We start from the raw sequence: 27,457 nt of genomic DNA on the forward strand, positions 1-27,457 counted from the left end.
CAGCTGAAGCTTAATGTGCTATTTGATCCTTGTGTTTTTACCTGTAAATGTAAGGGTGTATTTTGCTTCTGCATATGCTTTGCATACACTTCCTTGTTACACATTTTTCTGGTATTCACATAAGCATTCAGGTGTTTAACCCTTTAAGCTCTTTCATGTTGTTGAATAGTAATGAAATAAACATTTATATATCTCTTATTATTTTTCCTTATTCTACTTTTAAATGTCCTGTTTATCTTCTGGTTCCTATATTATGAGGTGATAAAATGAAACCATCTTCTACTATCTCTGCTTCATATTATGCAGTAATATCATATGCCTGCAGCTCTGCTAGTTGGTCTCCTTTTCCTGTTCAGTTGTACCTCCTGAAAGACCTGTATTCTTATGACTTGAAGTTTATTCTCAAATAAATCTTTACATGGTGCTAGTTCACAGAATCACAGAATCCCAAGGGTTGGAAGGGACCTCAAGAGATCCAAGTCCTATTTCAGATATGGCAGCGTCCCAATATCGCCTCTGTGCCTAGATTTTGTCTTTACAACCAGAATCCCATCCGTAATGTAATTCTGGCATGTTTGGCATTCTCAAGATGCAAAATCAGCTGGATTCAATAAAGCAAATAAAACAGCTGCTACCTCATGTTTATCTGATAAATTAAACCCAACTTTTCTTACCAATTAGCAGAATCCTTAGGAGAACAGAAGTATGCATTATTGTGTACTATTAATTTGACTGGATTTAATTTACTGGATTTTTCAATCTGGTAGGAACCTGAATTTTTTTTTTTTTTCAAGTATTTATCACAGATGTATACAATTTTATTTTGTAGGGTAAGTTTCAAAATTATCTGTAATGATCCATGTTTTGAATATTAATTACCTACATTCTGCTATAAATATTGTTGTATCTCTCTCCAGTCTTTTATATAACATTGTATTACCAAGGCCCTGTATTTGTGATGCATTCCTCTTTTAATAACCAGCACTGTGTTTGGCCTGAATTCCTTCACCCAAAATTGAAATTAAGTTACAAGCAAGGTAACTTGAGGAAATAGAAAAAAAGCCGAGTTAACCACAGAATGCAATATCTGTTCCTATTCTGCTAATTTGTCTATGAAAAGCACTTAGCACATCAGATCTTGACTTTTGACTGTATGTATAGGCAAATGTTACTGTAGTGTAGTGTAGACGTGCCTCAAGTAAGTAGATGTGAAGCAAAAGGCAGACTGCAAAAGCTAAGCATTTCCAGACTAAGCCTGTTGTTCTTCTTCTACTGCTCCAATTCACTAATTTCAAGCTTGAGTGTATCTGTGGCAAGTCTAGGTGCATAAATACTCAAGACAGCCCCCAGTATATATCACTGCAGTATTACAGAGTGGAGCTGGTTTTAAGTGCGGGAGACTGGAGCATAGAGAGGTCATTTGGGGCCTGAGCTTCTGAATTTCTTAGAGTCAAGAGTCATCCTGTAGAGTTTCAGGCATTCCTCTTGAGTGTTTACATTAGGAAAAATTACTTCTTTAGCCTTTCTTCCATAACAGACTGAGAGAAGGAAACTCTGTCTCAGGTGATTCTGCTCATCTGGCATTAAAGTGACTTCCCAGATATGTACATCTGCTGTTCTGACAATATAGATGCACATAGGATGACCATGCTCTCAAATTAAGTCAGGTATTCAATTAAGCTTTAATTGCATAAATGCAGTTGACGTCATCCAGCCAGAGGGGTTCCCTCTTCCCCCCACTTGATTACTTAATTATATGAATTGAATTATATGTTACTTTTACATATTATTTAACATTTACTTTTAACATTATTATATGGATTAAATTTATTAACCAGGTGTTGATGGAGATAGATAAAATAGATGGCAGAAAAATATAATCACAATATTAGTTCTTTATGAAAAATTCTTTTGACAGGAGGACACAGGAGATCCAGAACTCCTTTGAACTTTAGCAGCAATCTAACTATGGACTCATTGGATTGGAAATTTTGTTTAGTTGCTGTTCATTTGCACAACCAGGTCACATTAAAGTGATACTGATTTTGTATATATGGCTGTAAGCTGGATGTCAGGTACAACCATCTCAGCTATAAGAATACATACAATAATGATGAATTGCAATGATGTATTCCATCCCCACTGCCCAGAGGCATGGTGGAGCTTCAGTGATGCTCTGGTTATGGAATCCCTAGAGAACAAAGGGGCAGAAAAATCTAGACAAAATCATCTGCCTTCTCCGACTGAATGAGCAGTGGAGGGGGGTGGTCAATTTTAGCACCAGAATATTCCTATGGAGCTGAGGTGGTCACAGAAGGAAGTGGAGAATCTCACATAAATAAGTTATAGTTCAACTCCTTGTTATAGAAATGATAATTATTATGTCCTATTGACAATCTTATTATTTTTGGTTAGGAACTATCAGTCAGGTTTGTGTTGCATTATGTGTTTGTAGTGCATTCAGTTTACAGTTTTGGTTCAGTTTGCTAGTTATTACAATAACGCAAACAGCTAATAATAAGTTAGATATTCTTTTGCAAAAATATACTTTCAGACATACAAGCCAGACCAAATTCTTTTCATAAGAAGCCTCAGAAATGGGTCCTATCTAATAAATTACTGAACATTTTATGTTCACAGAGTTAATGTTCAGGAGGAAAAAAAGTAACTTTAAATCACTAAAATATTTTCAGGTGTATGTGTTGAATCTCTTTATACACCATTTAAAATTAATGCAAAAAATACCCAACCACCATCTTAAGCCATTCCAACCACTGCAACTCTTCCCTTTTCAGAAAAAGCATACTGCATATTATTAATGAGGAAATATTTATCTAGAGCTGGGTTTAACATTTTTTTCTCTATTCTGTTTTCTTTTGGACAGGATCTCTATCATCAGTCATATGACTGTGTCTGTGTCATGTTTGCCTCTGTTCCGGATTTCAAGGAATTTTACACAGAATCTGATGTAAATAAGGAAGGCTTGGAATGTCTCAGGCTGCTAAATGAGATCATTGCTGACTTCGATGATGTATGTACTTCTAACAGCAATCAACATATGGTTTCAATCTTAATAACTCAGGGTATGCAACAGTAAGCAAATGTACTTGAAACAGAGAGCTGTTAGAAAAGAACTTCTGTGTGCCTAGTCACATGGAAATTACTTAACAGGGAGTATTAAAGGAAAAAGAGGTTGATGTGAGATAAATCAGATATTAAGCTGACATTCTCAATTGCTTTTGATTCACTGTAATAAGAATCCTATGTGTGTATCTGATGGAGAAATTTTTGCCCTTTAGCTGCAGTTCATGAGGCAGTCATATTACATGCCATATATTGACTACAGTTTCTAAATACTACTGCCTAAAGTCAGGTATGTAAATCTGTGTCCCCTAAAATGATACAGCTTTGTGTTACACCTGATCTGTCTCACTATACAGGGCATTGATCAGTTGATTACATTAGCAAATCAAAGAATTGTGTAAGTTCTAATATTCCATTCTCTGAAGTTACAAGCAAGTACAGAGTATGATTACAGATGGACTGTTACAAGAGTGTAACTGTAAAGGTCTCACTGAGAACAGTATGTGTTTTAAAGACATTAAGACCATGTTATGACTCAGAAAGCACAGTCTGGATTTGTGGATATGCAGCTATAGAAGTTATTTTATCAGCAAACCCATGGGGGGAACATTGGAATGTCCACAACAACCTGGGATATGAACTAAAATCCTTGTATTTTAGTCCTGTTGTAATTGACTGTCCTACTGGTGTTGAAGAGATGCTCACTTTTGGAAAACTGTTTATGTCTTAACTGTCCTCTCACATAGTGACTCAGTACAAATCTCAAATGAGTGCAAAGCCTACTGACTTTTAACAGCTGTATGTACAATAACATGGAATTTAGACAGGCTGAGAAAGTTGGGGCTGTTGAGCCTGGAGAAGGCTGCGTGGAGACCTCATAGCAGCCTTCCAGTATCTGAAGGGGGCCTGTAAGGATGTTGGGGAGGGACTCTTCATTAGGGACTGTAGTGATAGGACAAGGGGTAATGGGTTCAAACCTAAACAGGGGAAGTTTAGATTGGATATAAGGAGGAAATTCCTGGCACTGGAATAGGTTGCCCAGGGAGGTTGTGAATGCTCCATCCCCAGCAGTCTTCAAGACCAGGTTGGATGAGGCCTTGGGTGATATGGTTTAGTGTGAGGTGTCCCTGCCCATGGCAGGGGGGTTGGAACTTGATGGTCCTTTCCAACCCTAACTATTCTACGATTCTCTGATTATTACTATAAATTTAGTCCTTTGTAATGAAAAGGGACTAAATTTGATTAAAATTAAATTTTAGCAGACAAACATTTGCTTCGCTTGGAGGCTGTAACCACTGTTTTACCCACCCTTAAGTCCTTCATCCTGTATATATTTGTGAAGCCATTTGGGGTCTATTAAGAGACTGTTCTAAGAATTGATGGTCTAAATGCTGTTAGAGTAACAATGCTGTTAGAGTAATAAGACAGCTGATCTGAATAATGAATAGCCATCCTTGTTTTACAGTTATTGTCGAAGCCAAAGTTCAGTGGAGTTGAAAAGATAAAGACCATTGGGAGTACTTACATGGCAGCAACAGGACTGAGTGCCACACCCAACCAAGAACAGTGTCAGGTACAAGAAAAGGCTTCTGGTTAATACAGACCATGTTCAAACAAAGGCTAAAATTCTGTTCATTAAACTGCAGGTTAAATATAATGTTGTGGCCTAGGTTTTTTTTATATTAGGATAGACTGTATTGTTGTCAACAAGTGTATGTTTTTGTTTAGTAGTCTCTCTGAATTACTGCTTTTCACACTGTGGTTTCAAAATGCCACTGTATTTGCTAAGTCTAAAACAGGCCTTCTATTCTAAATACAATACAGCATTTTATTTCTACATGCTGCAGCAGAACTGGATTTGTAAATTGTGAAAACCACTGCAAAAAATTAGTATTTTCCATTGCAAGCTGAGATGATTGAGTAGCCATACTAACCATACACCTGTAGATCCTTCAGGCTCAGCACTGAGAACATGTTCCTTTGTTCCTAGCTTACTTAATAGGGTAGGATTGGGAACTGCAGTCAGTCAAAATGAAGTTCATATAACTTTTAGGCAAGAACCTTGCTTTTGCCATGATCTTTAGAGTACTACCAGTTAGTGACAGAGACAGCAATTATGAATCAACACATTCTCTGCTTAGAATAACTGTGGTCTTGCCAAACTCATGTTCCTTCTAGACAGAGGCAATTAACACCTGAACTATAGATCCCAAGGGCCCCAAGGACAAAAAGACAGTAACAAAAAAAAACAAAAAGAGCAAAAGAATGATTCTAAATTAGCTCTGACATTTAATACAGGGAGGTAAAGGGGATGAATTCAACACAGAACTGCAGACAAGATGAGGAGACAGAGGAGCTCCCAGTCACGACTAAAACTAGTGGGTGCACAGGAAGAAATGTATCATTTCAGTTATTTCCACAAACTGTGAACCAAGAGATCCAAGTTTTAGTGTTCGTTTGGTAACTTAGTACATGTTTGCAAAAGAAATCCACCAGGACTTAGCTTTCAGTCTAGATATCTGACGATGCACAGATACCTTGGTACTTCGTATGGCAGTGACTGACTGCTAGGCATACTGCTGGGAACTGCCCCCAGTTTCAAACACCCAAGGAAGACTAAGTGCTTAAGGATGGGGTCTGAATACATCAACTGAACATGAAATCATCTGTCTTAAGTAGGAGTGAACACCAAAGGAAGCAGGCTTAATTCCTCTAAACAGCTGCTCTGGCAATTCCCACTACTGTCCCACCTAGGCTGATGCATCTACTCCATGAATCATCTCCTGAAGTTGTCATCTGTCCATCTCTTCTGTCACTTTACCTCAAGAAATGAGGAAGATTTAGTCATTCTCATAGAGATGAGTCCATCTCTTGTGATTCTTTTGTCAGGGGCCTACTCTGGGCTGTGGGAGCCTGAAAATCAGCTTTCTCCTTAGCCTGTGGGGACTCAAATCAGTACTTAGAAATCAGGCTACACTGTTAATGTATGAGGAGACATGAAGTCTATAGGTTTTATAAGTGGTGTAAGCTCTGAGCTATGAAATGATGGGACAGAGGATGGGTTACCTTCTTCCTTTCTTCTTCCTGTATTTTATTCATTTCCAGGTCTGTTAAATTCTCAGAGATGCTTGCTTTTTTTACCAGATGAGATCATTACAGAAACTCTTAAAATTGTGAATTTCACTGGTTCTTAAGCATTAACTAGGGTACTGAGATGTGAGACAGTGAGAGGGAGAAGTCTCTGTGGGCCTGTCCACAAACGTTATTTATTATTAAAGGGCATAAAATAGACACAGACACTTAGATAAAATTAATGAGCAAATCTTAGGCACACATAGCTATTGAGTGCCTGTGGGACTAGGTAGCAGAATCAGTTATTTGACAATCAAAACATTAGATTATGTATGATTTGGACCTGTCACCTCTAGACTGCCTGACTCTGTAAGTAAAATGCATCCTGGTCTATTGGCCATTGTTTGGTCTAACTAATGCTGGACAGGGCATCATCTAGCATGTCTCTGAGGGTTTAAGTGCTTTCAAGTGTTATGAATATTTTGGTTTGTATTGTCTAAGGCTAAGGGAAATTATTTTACTCTATTTGTTTGGCTGTTTAAATTCAGGAACCTGAACGACAGTACATGCACATAGGAACCATGGTGGAGTTCGCATTTGCATTGGTGGCAAAACTGGATGTCATAAACAAGCATTCATTCAATGACTTCAAGTTACGAGTAGGTATGTATCACAGAATTTTTATGAGAATATCATAGAGGAGAGGGAGAATTCATTGTGAAGTATCAGCTGATTTGTTAGTAGAACTGATCAAAAGTGCCATGAAGGTAAATAGCACCATCTGTACCCTGTTTGAAGGCAGCCTACATGGTATTGCCCATTAACCATGGCTGCTGTTGTTGCAAGGCGTGTTTCAAGGCAGGACTCGGGAAAGGGCAATATTCCTAAGTAAAGAGCAATAGAAAATATATGCTCCCATGGCTCTGAATGGTTTTATGGTAACTCCATAATAATTATTTTAGATATTGTTAACCACAGATTTTTTTTTTAAGCTTATCAATACCTAAGGACACAAGAAAATTCTGGACAGGGCTTTACAAAACTATATAAATGGTTTTGGAGACCAGGAGCTATAAGGTGCCAGTGAGGCTGGCATCTGAAATATTTTAGATGCACTAAATTCAAGTAAGCATACAAAAAAATGCACCCTTTCCTTCCCAGTTTTAGACAAAGGAGAGTATTTCTCTTTGTTGTTCTGTGGTTATTGACAGATAAGAGTAAAGATGACTAGTTGTTTAAATTTGAAAGGGGTATCCCTTTTATTTCAGCTTATAATTACTTCTACTTGTGCATCATGGTATTTAAAAAAGAAATAGGCAGCTGCAGTAAGCCATGGAAAGGATGATGAAATAAATGAATTCAAAGCTGATCAAGAAACGTACGTTCCGAAATGTTTATTTCCTGATAGCGGTACAGCAGTACAATGCAATATGTAACTTGGAAATTGTGAAATGAAAGCATTAAATTAATATTGGAAATCCATAAATCCTGCAAACATGCCAGAAGTATTTGATTTCCAAGTTATTCTCCTGTCTTGTATTTTCCTTGCTGTGCCACTCGCTTTTCCTTCAGGCTGCTCCTTTCATGTTTATTTCACAGTGCCACCCACTGGCAAAACTTACTATCTTCTGACTCGAAATATGTGTTCCTTAGAGTGCTCCTTTTTCCGGTCGGTTTTGTATTCTTTGCTAAATTTAAAAAAAAATGAGAAAGGAAATCCAAAGTATACTTCCTTCTCAAAGTGTTACAGAACTTGACGGGTTTAAAAGAAACATGTAGGGAGACCATATTTCCGTACAGAATAAAAGTTCTCTTCTTGCCATAGAAGACATGCTAAATACTTGCAAACATACTTTTATCAGCAATGTCAGTACAGATAAAGAGCTACTAGGAGCTGGGGCTGAAACTGCAAACTGAATAAAGCAATACTGACTCCTTTAAAGGGGGAATCATGAAGCAAACTTCCTAGGGAAAAAGTTTCCCACTTTAAAGTGATTTTTAAAGTGTTTGCTATAGGTTCCTGAAAAGTCAGGCTCCTTTGCTTCATGAAATGAGGAATGTTTAAATGCACAAAGAATGCAAGCCTTGAAATGGTACTTTTGCCACCTTGATCCAATACAGGCACCACTGAAATCTCCAACTTCCCATCTACACTTCTCCACTTACCACCACCACCACCTGACCACGAAACCATCTGATATCCATAGCAATTACAGCCACAGAAACGTTTGAACCTCCGACAATATCCCCACTGAAAGGACTTAAGGCCAAACCACTATTTGTGAAAGCCTTCCTCAGCCAGCATCTAACCCCAGAATTGTTGTAACTAGCTAGAGTTACACAGCTTTCAACCTTCATTTTCTGCAAGTGCCTGAAATGCTAATTGTGCCTTAGGAAGTACACAGCCTACTCTGACGTTGTCAGGCAAGGGAAGGGAGCACCTAAATTATGTTTCAAGTGTTCCTCTCCTTCTGTTAGCTAAGGTACTTGATTTAGTAGACAAGTTCAGGTAAGCCTTTGCAGCCAGTTTTGCACAGGCACTGCTTTTTTCCACAACAGAATGAAGGCTGACATGCTGTTTTCCATATAGCTTTATGGTTAGAACATTTGTCTGTGTTGTAGGTGAACTTAATTTGGTTCATCTTTTGGCTGAGGCTGTTCAAGCATAAAGATCCCTCTTCCCTGGAGAATCCTATGAGCCCAGGTTGTAGGATACTTTGGAATAAGATACTCTCTGTCTGTCCTGCAGAACAGTATTTGCTGAACAGTATTTTCCTTTTCATATAATAATTAAATGTCACTTTGGATACAAGGGAGACAGACAGATGGTATCACCCTCTGTTAGAGCATTCACCTGGACTGACAGTGCTACTCTTCCAGCCTTGCCCCAGTAAACATTCACGTGTCACACAAAAGAGACTTGCACTAACAGGAATGACATAGAGCAGCACATCACAGAAATCCTGGGTGACCAATACGCATTCCTAAGAGATATGGGTAGAAGTCTCTTTGAAGGACGGGGGATCTGAAACTGGCTCTCCAGCCCCTGAGGTATTACTCAAACCACCAGAATGGTTCAGAAAAAAGGTAAAAAAAATAAAGTCACCTCTTGCCCGTCGCATTTTTGTAGGGAAGTCCCACCATACTGCCCTAATTTCTGGACCATGGCAGAGCGTATGCCACACACGTCTCTTTGGTACTTTTTGGGCTACTCAGCAGATAGCTCTTGTGGATTCCACTCTTAGGTCCCTAGTGCTTTATACACATTGGATGATCTGAGGCAGAAAGAGACACCCATGGCCTAGTTGTTAATGCAGGGTGTTGCAAGGCCTAGAGTCCCTTTGTGCATTTAATCTCAAGCGCTTAGACAACTATTTATCAGGTTCTATTTGGTATCCTTTAGGGTTTGCATATGTCCCCAGTTTTCTAAACTTAACTGCTACGGTCGCTTTTTTCAGGGCTTCCAAGTGGGCTCATACTGTGGTTGGTATCCCATGCTGCCATGTCACATACGATCCATACTACATAAGCCATCTCCGAAATGCCTCCCTGTTTTACAATCACACTTTCATTTTACTGCACAGATATATCCCTAGTGGTGGTTTCCATCAAGGAATTAATAGAAGTCAGTTATGGAGATAATTTTAGAACTCCAAACTACTTGCTTGTCCAGAGTTTATTCCTCACTAGGTTTTGGCTTTCCTGCTCATCTAACTTGGCTTTTCTGGTCATCACTGTAATTAGAGTTACAATTACAGTATATTTGATGGATGGTTAATGATAGTGCTTTTGATTTTGCCTCCTGGTTTCCTTCCCTACTAGCAGAGTACAACTCTCTTCCTTTACAAACATAACATAGGATACAAAATGACTGCAAGATTAATACTGGAGTGTACCATGTTGTTCTTCACCCTTACAATGTGCATTTGTTAATAAAGCAGTTGTGAACAAACTGTTGTTAGCTTTATTCATTATTCAGCATGGGCTAAATACCATGTTTATTGACTTGGTATGTTACCAGGTGCTCTGTGCATCCCTGTTTGATGGATGTGTGTTCTTAAGTTCTGATGTCTTCCAGGTATCAACCATGGACCTGTGATAGCTGGAGTAATTGGAGCTCAAAAACCACAATACGATATCTGGGGCAATACAGTAAACGTGGCCAGCAGGATGGACAGCACTGGTGTCTTAGACAAAATACAGGTAAGTTTTATTTTTGTGCTAGTATTTATCTTAATCTTCTGAGTCTGATGCTTAAAAAAATGCATATTTGTACACTAAACAGGTCTGTGTTTTGGAGCTAAGGATGCCTACAAAAACACATTACCTACCAGCTGTAACTTTACATTTCAGAAGAATTAAACCCTGGGCAGGAAACTAAAGAATTAAAACAAAATTATGGGCAATATAGGAGGAGAATAAAAACTATGTCTTAACCCTACAGAGGAATACAGTGGAGGACATAATGGATTGGCTAGAAATTAATCCCTAAGTTAAGAGGATGATTTGAGGGAAATCACATATTTATTCTGTGGATTTTTAAACTCATAAAATACTAGCTACCTTATCTCTGAAGGGCATTGCTGATGTTATTTCTAAATAAAGTAAATGACCATAACTGTTGTACATTAAGTTAAATCCATAAAGTGATCATGAAACTTTCAGTGAACCATGCTGATTAATAATCTTTATATATTATTATCTGTATAGATTATAGATAGATCTTATAGAAAAAACCTTCAATTTACTAACTTTCCAGTGATTCCATAGTCATGGATCACATTTTAAGTATCTGCCTAATATCCTGCCCTGCACTTTGGGATCCCAGCATGCAATTGAGAGCACTCTGAATCTATGATTAAGACTATACAGAACAAAGTAATGGAAAAGTTACCAACTGTGGTCAAAACTGAAAACAGAAGGGATGCCAAAGCAATGACATCTACAAACAGTTGCTTGTTTCACAAAGAAACACAGTCTGAAACAACTGATGATGTTGAACAACCCCCATTCTAGTGGCCTTTCACCTAAAATGGCAAAACTGCCTGCAGTTTGGTTCACTGTCAGTTATGTGTGAAACTGGCAACAGCATCTCTGACACCGACGCTAATGTCTCATCACTTCATTCACACAGCCTTAGTATTTACAAAATGATGGGGAAGGTTGGGTCTACTGGAAAGAAAAACACCTCCTGAAGTTGAAAAAAATGCTGTATGAGGAAGAGCACTGTCCATAGTGCCATTTGTGTATCTACTGTGTTTGCAATCCTAGCTCCAGAAATTATTACACCAAATTTGATACCCAATGTAAGTAATTAAAATAGGCAACAGACTATTTGAAAGCTCAGGTGCCCAAACCTCACAGGAGACCCTTAAAGGCCTTATAAGCATTATAGCAACCCCCTTATAATTCCTCAGAACATATGTTCTCTTCACTCTGTGGAAGAAGATTCTGTTTTGCTCTGTTATCAACACTGGTTCTACTACTGTGTTGTTGCAGGTTACAGAGGAGACAAACAACGTCCTGCAGACACTGGGGTACATGAGCACTTGCAGAGGAATAATAAATGTAAAAGGAAAAGGAGAATTGAAGACATACTTTGTACATACTGAAATGACAAGATCCCTTTCACAAGGGAACATGGCATCTTGAAGATGCTTGTACGTGTCATCAGTACCATATTTTCAGGAAAGTATCACGCACTTTTTAACTACATTTTGGCCCTTAACATGCGTGCTATTTTCTGGTATGTGGCACTTACTTTAATATGGCTGCAGAATAGTCCCATGAGCCATCATTTTGCACCTTGATATTCCTTATGTTCAAGGACAGTTGTGATGTACACTATAGGACTGGAAGATTGTACTGCTACTTGCACTGTTATTCAAAGACAAGAAAAGAAGTAATAGGAATTAAAAGGAGATAACTCATCCTGAAAGGACTTTAAAGAGATGTTAGTGACAAATGCGTGGAAAAAAAGGCAATAAAGCTAGGGGTGCATACTATTTTCTGATGCATGGTGTTTTCTGGAAAATACAGTCGCTCCCCAATAGCATCTACTAATCTGGTATTAAAGTATACAGTATTTGTAAATAAGTTTACTCTATCCACACATGATTTGGATGTGATCACCAGTTGCATCTCATAGCCAGGGACACGTTGGGTGGCTTGCTGGCATTCTTTCTGAAGAGAGAACTAACAATGCTGGAATAGTTTTGTACAAACGTGTCAAATGTTTTGAAGCTATTGTCTTTTGTAAGGTTAATTCATTAAAAGTTTATATGTACTTTGTCTTACTGTTGCTGTCTCTTAGTTTTGCTTCCTTATATGGCTTCTAATGCTCTAAATTTCTGCATCCTGTGCTGCTGCTACTGCTTTTTATTCAGCAGTTAGATGTTGAAGTAGGCTATTAGCCTCAATCATTATTAAGACCAAGGTTCTTAATAACCTTGGTCAATAATATCTGCTAGACTTGCTATTGCAATTCAGAAACTGAATCACCTCTATTGTCTTCAGTCTTGGGTGGCATCATAGACTTGCAGTCATTCACTCCCTAGGCAATACAGGCTTACCTCAAACCCATAACCACAAGCAAAATGGAGGCTACTGGAGACAGCTGCAGTGTTGCTACTTTGCAACTATCCTGCAATGCTTAATGGCTAGAAGAAGCTGTTTAAGAGAAGAAAAGTCTTGTTTGTTTTGCCTTTGACAACCTCTTTTGCCCTTACATACCTGTCACTTAACCATTACAATGCTGGATTCCACAGAATATTTGAAAGATTCTATTTTATCAGGACATCAGCAAAAAACACAAAAATTGCTAATTTGTGGATATTTGAGATTAACTTAAATCCTATTTAATTTAGAAGTCTCACACTTTATAGACGAGCTAGGTGAAAGAGTGAAAAGGCAAGTAATTGTACTATCTATACTCCTTTGAAGGAGCATAAACAGTAAAGATTAATTTTTGCTTTGCTGTAATCACTACTTGAAATTAACATATTCTTTCAGTCATAACATCCTAACAAGACCAAAATTAATAAAATCACAACAACAATATAATATGTAATTACAAAACAGCATATAATTACAAGATTTTTTTTCTGACTGACACCATATGAATACAGAAGTCAATTTATGTGCTATTAGCTCTGGCATGTCCTTAAAATGTAAAAAGTATTCGGATTTCTCAATCAGTAAATAGATATTTATATTTGTATTGCATCGGTGTCCTTTCAGAAGGAGTTCTCAGAATTGTGGGTCACAAATAATGGCATGAGGCCATGGTCTCACAGAGTATGGCATGATTTACTCACAGCAGCCATCTGCCCACTATGGGAATGACAGTAGATTTGAAAATGCCTACATTTGCAGTAAAATAGACAATCTGAATTTTGATCCCTTTAAGAGAACCTAAAAGCAGAATGCAAGCTATTTCAGTTACGTCCAACATAACACACTTGATGTTTCACCCAGATCTGGAGACGTGATCAGTAACTCTCAAGATAGGTGCTAAGTCTAATAAAATATCAGTAAAAATATTTTGCAGTCTTTATGATTTCTTCCTTTTAATTAATAAGTTATGATAAATATTTTCCAGTGGAATTAAAAGACTTTACAAATAGCTCATATGGCAGCAGAAACAATGTCCCAGTCATTGCCTAAAACAAGCTGTAACTTAGCTATGCTTAAAGACTTCCTAAATCCCTCCTCCCCAATAGCTTATAAAACCTATAAAGGAGCAATTAAAAATATATGTATTAATCTCTTTCTTAGATTTTTAATGCACTCTGGGCCCTTAAAATCATTCTGGTATTATCACAGGTCAAAGCAATCATTTCTTACTGTGTATGAAAACCCTTTATGAAAGTTGATTATATTGTTCTGTAGCATCTATGTGTATAAAACCTGTGCAGTCAGGATTTTGCTTTTCATTTCTTTTCTTGAGCATCAGTAGCAAACCTTGTACATAGCTCGAAAGCCTTGTTTCTATGATTTTTATAAAAGTGAAACAATATTATATTTCTGTAAGCCATGAGAAGTTAAAACATTTGAATGACTGTAAGCTGACTGGCCCAGTGAAATATAAGAAAGTTAGATATGTGCTCTCCAAGAGCATGTTTAAAATGCACTTGTTCAGAGCACTTGTGTTTCACTGGTGTTCTCCCGTGTTTTAGTTGTGTTTGGATTATTGCAGCCAAATTCTGCTAAAGAACAAGAAAGCCAGCAAAAGATGATTATGTATGCAGTATGATGCCTAGACAAAGAGGTGCATACCATCCTCTTTCTAGCCTTCAGTTGCTGAGTATTATTATTATCTTTCTAGTGCCAAGAAGCTGTTTGTATCTGATAAATACTTCTTGTCTTCCAATTCATTTTACATCTACTGTTTATGCTGTTTTATTTTTCCCCTGTCTAGATTGACCCAGAGCTCTTGTATCTTCTTTCATCCTCTCCTGCAGCAATTTCATCTGCCTCAATAACTGGATGTAACGCTGCTCATGTATCAGTGTGTAACTTGAAAAGCTTTATCATAATCATGCAGATCAGTATTTGACATTCCATATATTCTGCATCACAGTAGGGCTCACCAGGTTCTACAATTTCCATGTTGGTGCCATAGTTCCTAGGTTGGTAGCAAACTACAAAGAGTGTGACTTCCAAAAGTGCCAACGTCTTTCACACCATGAGGCAACAGCCAGAAGACCGATGTAAGAGTGACTCACTGCGGTATGGGAAAATGAAATCAAACAGGAACACCTGGGGAGCCTGCTGGATTTCTTTTTCAAAGGCACTGCTTTGCTCCAATTTACGGAGGGCTACCAGAAGACAGGAAGAAAGATTAGACTTGCAGATATTTTTGTGAACTACAAAAATATTCGACATTACCTGTAAATTAATGCTATTTAGCTGCTGCTTCTAAAGAGACATTACCATCTTATTTATGCTGTGTAAAGCATTTTTCATTCTCTTTATATTCCTTTATGTTTCCTCTATTTTGTAAAATACCTAAAGACCTCTTTTTCTACTGAGATACAGGTAGTTCAGTCTGCTTGTTTCTAAAGTGAGAGCTGAGCACATATGAAGGTAGAGCTGTTGAAAGCCTGTCCTGTTTTCAGAATCTCATATCAGGACAAATAATTAGTTATGTTGTCAGGATGCTGCACATAGCAGGAGATTTCTGTTAAATGCAACGATTGTGCAGTTTTCCTCTTGGTTGTGCTTCTGTCTGATGGTATTTTAATTCTTTTCATTTTCAGTAGCAGATCCTCCTTCACCTGACATAAACAAAACTCTTCAACACTTTTTACTGATGGACCCCAAACAATTTTAAGAGTAGGACTTTTTAGTTTTATTTTTTCTTTCTTTTCTAGAATAGTGGAGTGACTCTGGGAAGGAAACAAATGTAGAATGAGATATATGTGCCTTAAATAAAATGCAATTAAGAGATTATTTTTGTTCCTTGAAGTACTTCAAATTTGTGTGGATTTGTCAAAGATGGTGTATAAATCAACTGTAGCTGGTTTGCTACATATTCATTTTAAACATTTTCAAATTTAGGGACAGGAATTATTCAGGTCAATGTCATTTTTAATATGCCAAAATGCAAGATAAGGACATTTTAATCCTGTTTGCCACTATGAAGATATGAAACCCTTTATGTTGTAGGATGCCACTGTTCAAAACAAAGATTCTGCCAAGAATTGTTTGAAATTTTTTATGGAGTATCTTTCAAATATATCTGTAGCCATTGAGATGCTCTTCATGAAAATCTCAGTTTTGACAGGGAAAAATGAACATGAAGTAATTTGAAAGAGTAACATTTCTCAACTAAACTTTTCATGTTTACACTCCAAAATGTTACAAATAACATCTATTTTGAAAGTAATGTCACCTCATGTATAAAGTAATGTATTACTCTACTTACCAAGAGAGTTATTGAATGCATATTCATCTGAATTGGAGTATCCATTCAGCAGACTTCAGTCAGCTGTACTGGGTTTGCATGGCAAGGTTTTGGTCGTGGGAGGGCTACAGAGGTGGCTCCTGTGAGAAGCTGTCAGAAGCTTCCCCCATGTCTGATGGAGCCAATGCCAGCTGGCTACAAGACAGACCCACTGCTGGCCAAGGCAGAGCCCACCAGTAATGGGGGCAGCACCTCTGGGGTAACAGTTAATAAGGGGAAAATGTTACTGCACAGGAGAAACTTCAACTGAAAAGAGGAGTGAGAATGTGTGAGACAAGCAGCTCATGAACTGTGACACCAAGTTCAGCACAGAAAGAGCAGAGGAGGTGCTCCAGGCACCGGAGCAGATATCCACCTGCAGCCCATGGAGGTCCATCGTGGAGCAGATATCCACCTGCAGCCCATGAAGGATCACACACCAGAGCAGGGGGATGTCTGAAGGAGGCTGTGACCCCGTGGGAAGCCTGCACTGGAGCAGAGTCCTGATAGGACCTGTGGCCCCGTGGAGAGAGGAGACCATGCTGGAGTAGGTTTGCTGCCATGGGCAACACTAGAGCAAATGATTCTGGACCCATGGAAGGGACACACAGAAGCAGTCTGTTCCTCAAGGGCTGCACCCATGGAAGTGACCCATGCTGAAGCAGTTCATGGAGGACTGTCTTCTGTGAGAGTGACCCCAGACTGGAGCAGGGAAGAGTGAGGAGGAAGGAGCAGCAGAGACAGTGCGTGATGAACTGACAACAATCTCCATTCCCTGTGCCCCTACACTGCTGGACGGTAGAGAAAATCAGGAGTGAAGCTGAGCCTGGGAAGATGGGAGGAGTGGTGGGAAAGTGTTTTAAGATTTGGGTTTATTTCTCATTATCCTACTCTGATTTGTTTGATGATAAATTAAACTGATTTCCCCAGATTGAGTCTGTTTTGCCGATGATGGTAATTGGTGAGTGATTTCTCCATGTCCTTGCCTTGACTCACAAGCCTTCCATTGTATTTTCTCTTCCCTGTCCTGCTGCAGAGTGGGAGTGACAGAGTGGCGTTGGTGGGCACCTGGTGTCCAGCCATGGTCAACCCACCACATCAGCATACAAATAATAATTGCAAATTAGATCAGTCAATGAGTTATAATTTTATAATTGCTTTCAAATTATTAAAATAATTATGATTATGTGAAAAAAGTACTTCTCCAGTCCAGCACCTCCTTCAGAAAACTTCTGAAGTCTTCCTATTTGAGATGGGCAATCTGTCACTAATTAGGATCTAGAAGAAACAAGCACTTGTGTAAAACAACTGGCTTGGACCAAAGCTGTGGTAGTGGAGAGGGAACAGAGGTTTTGAGCCATTTTTGTTCCAGCCTCTTCTTCAAGGGCCATCAGTGGAACTTTTGTGGCTAAGATTGTCTCATGGCTCAGCTGAGGGTAGGCAACACAGCAATCTGGTACACATTAATGTCAAACAGCAAGGACAGGAGATGAATTGCTAAGCTATAACTTGACAGCAGACTAGCCATCTCAGATATAAGTGACATGAGTTTAAAACAGATACACCAGCCTGTAGTAAGAAAACAGCTACTGTGGTTTTTCTGCATAATAACCTGACCAGTTACATATCATCTGTCCTCCTATGTCCATCCTGTCTTCTTTCCTCTGTCTTTGCCATCTCTGTCATGTTCCTTCCTGCCCCCCCTTACCATTTGCTTCACAAATTAAATTTTTTTTTGCCTTTGAGACATTTATGGCTATAAAAGTACACATTAGGAACCTTAGAAGAACCTGAGAGGGATATTACTGCTCCCTAAAAAGGCAGGAAATTGAACTTCTCCTCCTTCAGACACCGCATTCAAAGCAGCTTTTAACACTTTGAGCTCAGCTGTATTTGAATACAGCATTTTCACCATATAGTTTAAAATTGCTCCATCGCCCTCTCACAATTATTTACATGTTCATGTTTAAGTTACTAGGGAAACAGACTGACCTTCTGTGCAACTCTGTAACAGGAACATGCACTTAACAGTAGCATATTAGTAGCTCGTGATCTAAATCTGGCTGTAACTGGAACAAACACCCCTGTGCATTAATATCCTGCTTCTGGGAAGCCTGCAAAAGGTGACAAGGAAGAAAAAGCCTTTGCAAGGTTCAAATAATCCTATAATTCTAAAGGGATTCATACCTTCATTAGGAAAGAAAAATTAACTGAAAAGCATTGGTTTTAATTATGTCAAATGGGGGACACACACACAATACAAACCTATAACAGGCATCCAGCAATATTTTTAATGATCTGAATTACATTGTGTAATTCAATTTAATGCCATCTTAAATGTTAATGAGTTACATGTGAACAGTCGAAAGAAACCTGGAGAGAAATCTTTTAGATGTGACTTCAGATCACTTTTCTAGCTTAGTTTATATTTCTAGCAAACGGTTTCTTGCAGCTCTATTTATAGCTGCAGCTTCAGCTGAGCTGCTTTTTATAAATGGGTGTACTGTCTCTTGCTGCTTGGACTAAACTACAAAAAAAGCACTTTCACAGTGGCAAACGTGTCTCTGCACAGGAAGCTGATGTAAGGCAGCTGCTGGGTTTTCAATTCCACTGCTTGCTTACACTGCACTAATTCAGCCCATGCTACAGAAAGAAGAGGGTCCTAATTGATAAGGAGATGTTATTAGACAAGCAGATGGAAATTGTCACAATTGATTAAAAAAAACACCCACCCAAGTCTCTAGAGTATAAATGCCTCCACACAGCACCTGCAAAGAAGCAAGAGGTTATGTTATTCAGTGTACTACTGATGGGAGAGTGGCAGCAGGGATGGCACCCATAAATCAGTAGGCATGAATTATTGCCTGGGTCCAAGATGCCCAAAACTATCAGTTGTGAAGACTTCTGGTACTCTAAATGTTGGTGTTTATAAAATAAATCTTGTGTGTTCAGTAGAATCCAAGATGCCTGGAAAACCACTGCTGTGAAAGTGCTTGCCAAAAGATATGCTGTGCCTATGGCATACTAATTCTGCAACCGTGGGTGCAGAAAAGATGGAACAAACCAAGGTAGTCAGTCACACACCCCCAAGCAGCACAGTACGAAGCAATGCTTTGCGCTCACTCTCTTCCCCAGCTTGGAAGTACATAAAGGATGAGGGACCTGGCCTGAGGAAGGGCACTGCTGGAGCCCCAGGGCAGCCTGCGGGCCATGATACCCATTGAGGTGGTACTGAAGCCGCTGCTTGAAACTGGACCCAAACCCTCACGCCTGGCTGTCCGGACATCTGCACTTCCAGGTTTAACACCACCCTGTGGAAATGCTCGGAGCTCCGCCGGCGCTGCGACCCCACAGCCCAGCCGCGCCTGGGGGGGGGTCGGTTCCGACCAGCCTGCCCCAGACCTCTTCTGGGAAAGGCTTGATCCGCTACTCCTCACCCTTGCAGTCCTTCTCGTGGCGTTAAACGCCCTTCTACCCGCCTCGGCCCCGCAGCCCGGGCCCACCCTCTGGGCGGCGACAGAGCGTTGCCGAGTAACGACGCCGTTCTGCATCATGGACTCTCCCGGCCCGGAGGGGGCCGCGGCAGGCCATGGTCCAGGAGGGTCGGGAGGTGCTGAGGAGACGCTCGATTTTGCGGCAGGAAGGAAAAGACAGCCTCCCCTCTCGGCCCAGTCCGCCTTTAGCTTCATCCCGACCAGTCGGGAAGGCCCTCCGGAGCTCAGCTACTTCAACCGGAAGGCCAAGGTGAGAGAGGGAAGGGGATGAGCAAGAGAATTTAGCAGGTCCCAACGAGGCGGAAGGGACAAGCTTCCCCCGTGGTTTTCCCTGCACTAGCTAACAACACTGTGCTCGGTCCGGGTGCAAGGGCTCAGCCCTCATCGTGGGGGACTTGGTCAAGCAGGTGCCTAAAAGAGTCCCATTCATATTTTAAATGCCAGCAGAAATGCTGTATGTTGGCCATGAGCAAGACTATTTAATGCCTGTATTGCACGTTTCATTTTCAGAGGCCTTTGAGAAGTGTAACATGTGTTTGCTACTTGTGGATGGAAAAGGAGGGTAATGTCTTTCATTGGATGGCAAGAGAAGGCAGAGACACGGTTTGCTAGGGATCAAGGTACATGGTGTCACTAAAACATGAGACATCTTTAGGGAGAACTAGCAAGGCATCATCTATCAGTGGGTTGGATGCAGCACGTTTCTTTTTTTGGTAATGCGCACTCTCAGAAACCTTTTAATAAGAAACTGCTCTATTTTCAGTACAGGGAAACAGCTTTCAATGTACCTTGCCAAAATTTTCCATATACTCAGCTTTAAGAATACCAATAGAGATATTTGAAACAATAGCATCAACATGTATCTTGATAACTGAATGCTTCTGAAGGTGTTACACTAACACTTAACTCAAATAGACTAGCAGGGAGTCTCACTTGTCACTTGTCTGCTGTGTTATGCTATCCCTTCCCCTCATTCTGTCTTAAAATTATAAATTAAAGCAATCTTACACCTTCAGCTCCAGTTGCACTATACTTCCTGGGTGGCAAATCTTTCTCTCTCTGAAGACTTACATGAGACATTGAACTGTACAGCTTTTTCCTCAAAATAAAAACCCCAAACCAGTCCCCCCCCCGAAAAAACCAAACAAAACCCAGTAAAAAGTTCTGAAATGTCTATTAGATCAATGTAATATAGCAATATTCTGGCAGCATATATTTATTTATAATAATAAATATACTCCATGAATGCCCTACCCACCCAAATGACTGACTGCTGAATACAGAGCACTGGGCAACAGTGAGTTTGCCCATTGTGTGGCCTTAGGATGTGGTAGGGTACAGACCACAGCACAGCACTGGGCATGAAAGGGACAGCAAATTTCCTGCATTGACCAGGTGGCCCCTCTAAAAGACAGGTAGATTTGTAGTGTCAGACTCTTTTGTGTTGAATTCTGTGTTTCCTTGGGAAGGTGTCTGAGCCAAACCTGAGCAGGCACAGTTGGTGCCATGCTTAATAGAACACAGTAAAAGAGAGCACAACAAGAGGAAAGCTGGAGCAGGTCAGAGGGCTGGCATGGTGCTCTTGGGGCTGGTAGAGCTTGCAGTCTGCATAGAATTAGCAACCATATGGTAGACCTTTTGCTTACAATATGAGGACTGTTTTCACGCTAGTGATTACATGGTTTGTGGAAAATGCTGCTCCAGTGGCATGGATACAGAAATTAGTAACAGCTGTTTAATAGGTTTCTTCACAGAACAGACCTTGGCCACAGGGGAGGAAGCAGAATAGACCTATTCTTCACAATTAAGAAACCAGATCATTCAATTTTTTTATTTATACAGGAAAAGGAATTGCATTCCTTTTTGCAGGAATGTCACTAAAATCAACTGTGTTTCAGAGACAAATGGAGAGACTTATGAGGAACATGTGTCCAGCACATAGCCAGAAGCCAGAAATTCCTGCCTTTTAACCTATTGGCTGACAGTTGCTCGTTTGATTGTTTTAAAAAAGTTACTGTAGCCATTTTGTGTGTCTTTTGCTCTTCTTTGACATGGAAAAAGCTATTATTTTTTGTGTCTGCAATATTAATGAATGCGAAGTGCTTAGCTTTAGTAGTGGTACACAGAGGATGTCCACCCTGAGTGCAAGTTTCTTGTCTGCTTTGTATGATTAACTTGTTCTGATGGGCTTAGAAAACAGGTCACCACCGCCACCTATGCCAACAAAGTTAGCATTTAACAGGGAGAAACAACAGCAAAAGTTCATCAGTATATTGAGCACAGAAGTGTTGCCCCTTCTGGCAGATCTTAAACAGATTACCTGGGACAGGGCTAATTTTTAAAATAACAGCCTGGCTACCTATCTGCAGAATCCAGAAAGAATGAATTATCTACTCTGACACAGGTAACAAATAATGGATGAATAATGCCACATGAATGAAAACAAAGGAGCAAATAACATTCCCAGTGGTGAGCACAAATTAGATGCCCTTTAAAATTCTGAATGTAACTGGTAGCAGTGGAAGAGAAACAAGGAGGCACAGAAATAATAGTAATGATGGAAGCGAGAAATCAAATGCAGGATGTTCTTAGATGTACCTGAAATTCTCTGATGCTTGCTAGTTTCTGAGAAATGAAGGTTTAAATCAAACCACCTCTCCTCTTGCCAGAACCAAGTAATGGAGATACTCTTCCAAATTAAGCCAGTGATTACAGCAGTGCCTCACTATACTCTTAACTATGGTTTCCTTTTAATCTTTTAATGGAACCATTACAGCCTTCTTGACCTGCCCTGAGTTGATTATTTTTGGAAGATAGAATTGTGAATTGTAAGACTTAAAGTACAAGAGGCTTTTAATGGCTAAGTCGGGCACACTGTAAAATTAGAAGAAAAGAAAACCCAACAAAATGGACACTTTTTCAAATTTGTAGTCAGCCATGCACAAAACCAGTGATTGATTAACATGTTTACAAGAATATGGACCTTTTAATGAACTGACAGCATATTTCAAAAGAAGATTTTCCTTTTCTTTCCTTGAAAACTTTTCTTGTTTTGAAATACCTTTGATTCCAGTCATCAAACTTCTTGACTGGATTTCACAAATGTATTTGTTAGCAGATCAGCTCTTTAATGCTGCATATTTGGATGCAACTATGTCCACAGGTACCATAAATACAATAATGTTCTGGCTTGGGTTGTACTGTATTTTCATACATGACAGATACATGCACACTAGTGGATCACAAGATTACCACTGCCATGCTTCTGAATTCTTCTCAGTTCTGCTTTAATCAGCAATTAAATGGTGATTCCACTGCAGGATACCTTTGTCTTTTTCATTGCAAATGAATTTTGAAACTGCCTTAAGCTTTCCTTTCACATTACAGTGACAGATCATTTGACAATTATATGGAATTAAGAAGGAGAATAAAGTTCAGAAATTAAAAACAAATAAAGCAGTTAAATTTCCAGAAGTTACAACAGATTACTAAATTGCCAAAAGGGAAATTTCAGAGCTGAACAGACTTAAAAAAAAGATATCACATGTCATTAGGTATTTTTATTGCAGACTAATCCAAATTAGTGACCCAAACTTGCTAATGGTATCTCAGTGATACTACAGTTGTGATTGTCTAATGATATATGTGAACCATTTAAGTACTGATTTGACTGCATATATTCTGTAACCTGTAAAGTTAAGCAATAGTGTGAATTAGCCATCTTTTCCCCTTTTCTCAAGACAGGAGATGTTTCCACTTATGATGCCATTTTTAAAAGACAAGAAGGCTACAACAAACATCTTCACCGAAGTGACAGACAACATGCAAAGAGTCGTGGTCTTAACATTATTGAGGAGGTAACCCTTTGATAAATTCATAGTTATCTTTGTTAAAGGTATTTCATACTTGTTGACATGATTGGAGACCCTAGGCATTGTTTTACCCTTTATAATGCAGTCTGTATGGTAGCAAAGGAATCAGAAGGAGGACATTGTTGTCCTCAGCCTGGAAGTTTAGGGGAAAGCATTAGCTAGAGAAGATACCTGAGTTAGTTCCTACTCTTTGGTATCCTGTAGATTTTCAGGTGACAAGGCATATGCGAGATATACACACAGCAAGGCACAGCTATTTCTGTTATCCTTGGAAACTCCTTTTCCCAAGAGGGCTGGATTCAGGGCCCCAAATCAACCACGGTCCTCTGACATACACCCTCCCTATGCCAACATTAGTGAGAGAGCCCAAGTGCCTGACACTGGTGAGTTTGTTATACAAACTTAGAACAGATTTCTCTGCAAGAAGGAAATTCACAGTGAGCTGGTGCCAATGAGCGGTCAGTCAGAAGACCATGGACATGCCAGGAAAAGGCTTGGCAAAGCATTCAAGGCCAGCAGAATCTGGGTCTAGTGTGCAGCTTGATAGCTAAGGAAGTATGCAGCCATGTTTTTAAACAGCTGCCTTGAAAACAGAAATACTGTAATATATATGCACATATATATACATATGTATTTTTCCATGCAGCTACCTGAACAATACACATGTATACAGAAGTGTTTATATATTTCTGTTTCTACACACAAACACAAAAGCTGCCAAAACCCAAATGAAGTGCAGCTTCTGTGTATTAATGGCCTCAAAATCCTATTGGGTTCATGGGATGCAAAGAGATGGGTACGTTAGGAATGGCTGCCCATGTTGGTGATTATATATGATAGAGGTGGAAGAAAGAAGAGAGAGACAAAAATTAAAATTAGTTTAACTGATGTGCAAAACCAGGTTGATATTTTGTGACAAAGGCCGCTGCTTATGATTCGTCTCACTAGCAGCTATATATGCCAGACCATTTCAATGCAAGTGTGTAACCATAATGCCCCTCAACATTATCACATAGTGCAGGGAATATTATGTGCTCCCAAAGGAATCCCAGGAGTGCCCATTCCCATCAGCTGCTCATGCTTAGTAACTTAACTGTAAATCTGTATGAGACCAAAAGCCATGCAAATGACTACTCCAATGAAAAATTAACCTCTTTTTTTTTTATTTAAACAAAACAAATATAAACCTCCTTCCCCAGTTTCAAGACCAAACTCCAGATAGGAAATTTGTATATAAACATTTTATCAGTGTAGAGTTAAGGTTTCTTACTGAGCTCTTAATATCAACCAGAAAAACATGTATGGGCCAGAATTCATACTAGCTTTGCTGGGCAGTGCATGCAAGAGACTCTGTCTAAACAGGTGTCCCTTAATCCAGCCCTTGAATTAGCATGGAGACACATCAAACCCACAGCTGTTAAAAGTTACATTATCCTCCTGCACTTCATGACACCCAACACTGGACTTACCCATAGCTAAGTTCAGGTCACATACTCAATTCCTGCCTTAATTACTTCAGTGGCACTCACAGACTTTTTATAACAATAACTATACTAGAAAACATTATAAATAAAAAGGCCACAATTCACATCTTTCTAGTACAATGCTGAAAGCAGACAGGCTGAACCCCCCACAGTACACTGCTTTCCTTGAAGTGGAAAAAGAAACATTGCAAGTAAACCCTTCATTTCCTGCAGAGTCGGGGTGCACCCTAGGAATCCAAGAGTGCTGTCATAGATTTAGCTACATGTAGCACAGTGACTGCGGCAGAGTGTTTGCAGAAGGCTGCTTTCAAGTGTTCGCAGTGCTAGAATTACACTTTGTGAAGGCGTGTAGCAGGACACTTCCCAGCCAACTGTTGGAAAATCTGCTGAATGCTGAAGCCACAAAGATGAAATGCCACTGTGCACAGTCAGCGCTGTGCAGCTACCAAGGATGCTGAAAACTCAATCTTATTTATTTAAAGGGAAAACAAATTATCAAAATGACATACTGCAGCCTGTCATTAGCACTGTAAACCCTGTATCACTAGCAAAGTCCTTCTTGGTGGTATAAAGATTCTGTTGTTTCTCCTTTTTCAACATTTTTCCTCAACTGGGGTGAGGGAGAAAATGTTCCCGGTTTTTGACTGCCACTCTTCTTGACTTGATTTTTGTTCTGGTGGAGTTAAAAGTTGGTGTGTCAAGTTAACTTTTAATTGAGTGGAGCAAGGAAGGAAGCAAGGGTCAGTGGAGAGTTGAGGGATGAATGGCAGTTTTGGAATGGGCTTTTCTGTTGGATTTTTGGTTTAGTTTGGGAATTTTTTTTTTTTTTTTTTTGGCTTTATGGGTTTTGGTTTGGTTTTTGAAAAAATGGTTTATAGCATCTTCCCAAGAATCACAGGTCAAGTTCTGCCCATAAGTTTAGAAGTCTCTCAGCTCACTGCCCAGCTAAGAGACCTCTTGGATCTGTGCTCCCACCTGTATTCTCACAGGACACACAGAGGCTCCTGGGTTCTATCACAAGTGCTGATATGGCTCGGGCTTGCATCTGTTGTAGCAAAGAAGTCATTTGTTTGCACTTGAACTGTGGTGTGGCATCAACATTTTGACTCTCCTTTTAGATATCATTTATATTGCAAGACTAGATAAGCATATTCGGGACCAAGACTTACTGTGTTAGCCACTGTGCAAACATACAAGCAGCCTGATAAATGTGAGACCTTTGGCTAGGGAAAGAAAAACAAACAATCCCTGTCTTTCCCTGCTGACTCCTGAGCTCCTTGTTGCTGTAGCACAGGAAAGAACTGCAGATTGCAGATAGTAATTGCACAGTCACTTAAAGTACAGTTTTCTAAGAAGAGGCTTAAAATAATCTTTTCTTGGTCAGGTTATTGTTCACCAAGTACACTTCCCATCATTGCAGAGCAGTTATTTCGGTAATCTTACAACTACAGTAATTTTCAGTAAATCCTTTCATTGTGCAAAAATACACCAATATATGCTTTATATCTTTCAGGGAAAGTTTTTATACACTAATGGTTGCTCAGAGTTTTTCTTTAGGCTTTGATTTTTTTTCATATGTGGCTTTCACTGAATTGTGCAAGCAGCATAGGTGCTCCTGTAACAGGGGACACAAATCCCTATTTTTCAAATGAATCACACAAGTCACTGTACAAGAAAAATATGAATGAAAGGAAAATCTATGCCACTTTGCAGTAACATAACATTTAGTTTTCCAGTAATCACATAGTAATCATCTCTTTGTGTGTATGTGTGTGTGAGTGTATAAAAAGTTACCAGTCCACAGTAACTCATGGCACAGACCCATATCTTACCATCTTGTCATCTAGTGGTACACTCATGGTTTATTAATAATGTCCTGGGTTTAGGAGTAGCAGTCATTTTTTCTCTTTCTTGGTAGCTGGTGCAGTGCTGTGTTTTGACTTTCGGGCTGGGAATAGAGCTGAAGGAAATGTAAAATCAAATGTAGACAGACAGCAAAACTACATCAGGGATGGAACAGTCAAGAGTGCAGATCACTGCTAAGTACGTATACATCTGTATAGCAGATGCTGTACAGTTCTATCATTTTGCCTCTGGCCACAGCACATTTAGCAATAGATAACTGCCAAGTACTCACTCTGCGATTTTCTCATAAGGAAACTAATATTTTCACAGGAAATGGCAAGACCTGTCGCTGTTCTGTCATCTTCAGAGCACGGGAAGCGCATAAATAAGCCCTTAGAGCAGCCAGTTAAAACTCATGCAAGGATTAATCATGTGAAGGCAGATTTCTACAGGAGAAATGGCATCATCTGCTTAACAGAAAGACCTTGTCCAAGCCTGCATCCATGCTAAATCTCTCGTATCTGTCATTGCCAGCAACATTTATGTGGGAAAAAAAACCACCTCCTGTCAAAAAGCAGTATGGTGCTCTTTTGCCTTTTCCTCTACATTTTAGTTAATGAGAATGATTCAGATTAAAAATAGGATAAAACAGCAGCTGTA

General features: G+C 39.5%; 2 protein-coding genes across 2 annotated transcripts in view; both read left to right on the forward strand.

The window, feature by feature from the left end:
• Window positions 1-12,452, forward strand: part of ADCY2 (adenylate cyclase 2) — a 209,401-nt gene extending 196,949 nt beyond the window's left edge. The window contains exons 21-25 of the mRNA XM_061369676.1: window positions 2,885-3,031; window positions 4,550-4,657; window positions 6,705-6,819; window positions 10,235-10,359; window positions 11,656-12,452. Coding sequence (XP_061225660.1) covers window positions 2,885-3,031; window positions 4,550-4,657; window positions 6,705-6,819; window positions 10,235-10,359; window positions 11,656-11,808 — 648 coding nt within the window. The 3' untranslated portion in view covers window positions 11,809-12,452. The remainder of the gene's footprint in view (window positions 1-2,884; window positions 3,032-4,549; window positions 4,658-6,704; window positions 6,820-10,234; window positions 10,360-11,655) is intronic.
• Window positions 12,453-19,573: 7,121 nt separating this feature from the next.
• On the forward strand, window positions 19,574-27,451 carry CFAP90 (cilia and flagella associated protein 90). The gene is made up of 3 exons (XM_061369664.1): window positions 19,574-19,846; window positions 23,337-23,453; window positions 27,128-27,451. Exons 1-3 carry the CDS (start codon window positions 19,655-19,657, stop codon window positions 27,305-27,307), a joined length of 489 nt encoding a protein of 162 aa, XP_061225648.1. The 5' UTR covers window positions 19,574-19,654; the 3' UTR covers window positions 27,308-27,451.
• Window positions 27,452-27,457: the final 6 nt, after the last annotated feature.

The sequence above is a fragment of the Neopsephotus bourkii genome, unplaced genomic scaffold (genome assembly GCF_033783945.1).
Source record: "Neopsephotus bourkii isolate Nb327-2 ecotype Australia unplaced genomic scaffold, CSIRO-AGI_Nbou_v1 NB_1508, whole genome shotgun sequence".
NCBI lineage: Eukaryota > Metazoa > Chordata > Aves > Psittaciformes > Psittacidae > Neopsephotus > Neopsephotus bourkii.

Coding starts and splice junctions, on each gene's coding strand:
- CFAP90 (XM_061369664.1), top strand. CDS start 19,655: ATGGACTCTCCCGGCCCGGAGGGGGCCGCGGCAGGCCATGGTCCAGGA. Junction 19,847..23,336: donor ACTTCAACCGGAAGGCCAAG/GTGAGAGAGGGA, acceptor CCTTTTCTCAAG/ACAGGAGATGTTTCCACTTA. Junction 23,454..27,127: donor GTCTTAACATTATTGAGGAG/GTAACCCTTTGA, acceptor ATATTTTCACAG/GAAATGGCAAGACCTGTCGC.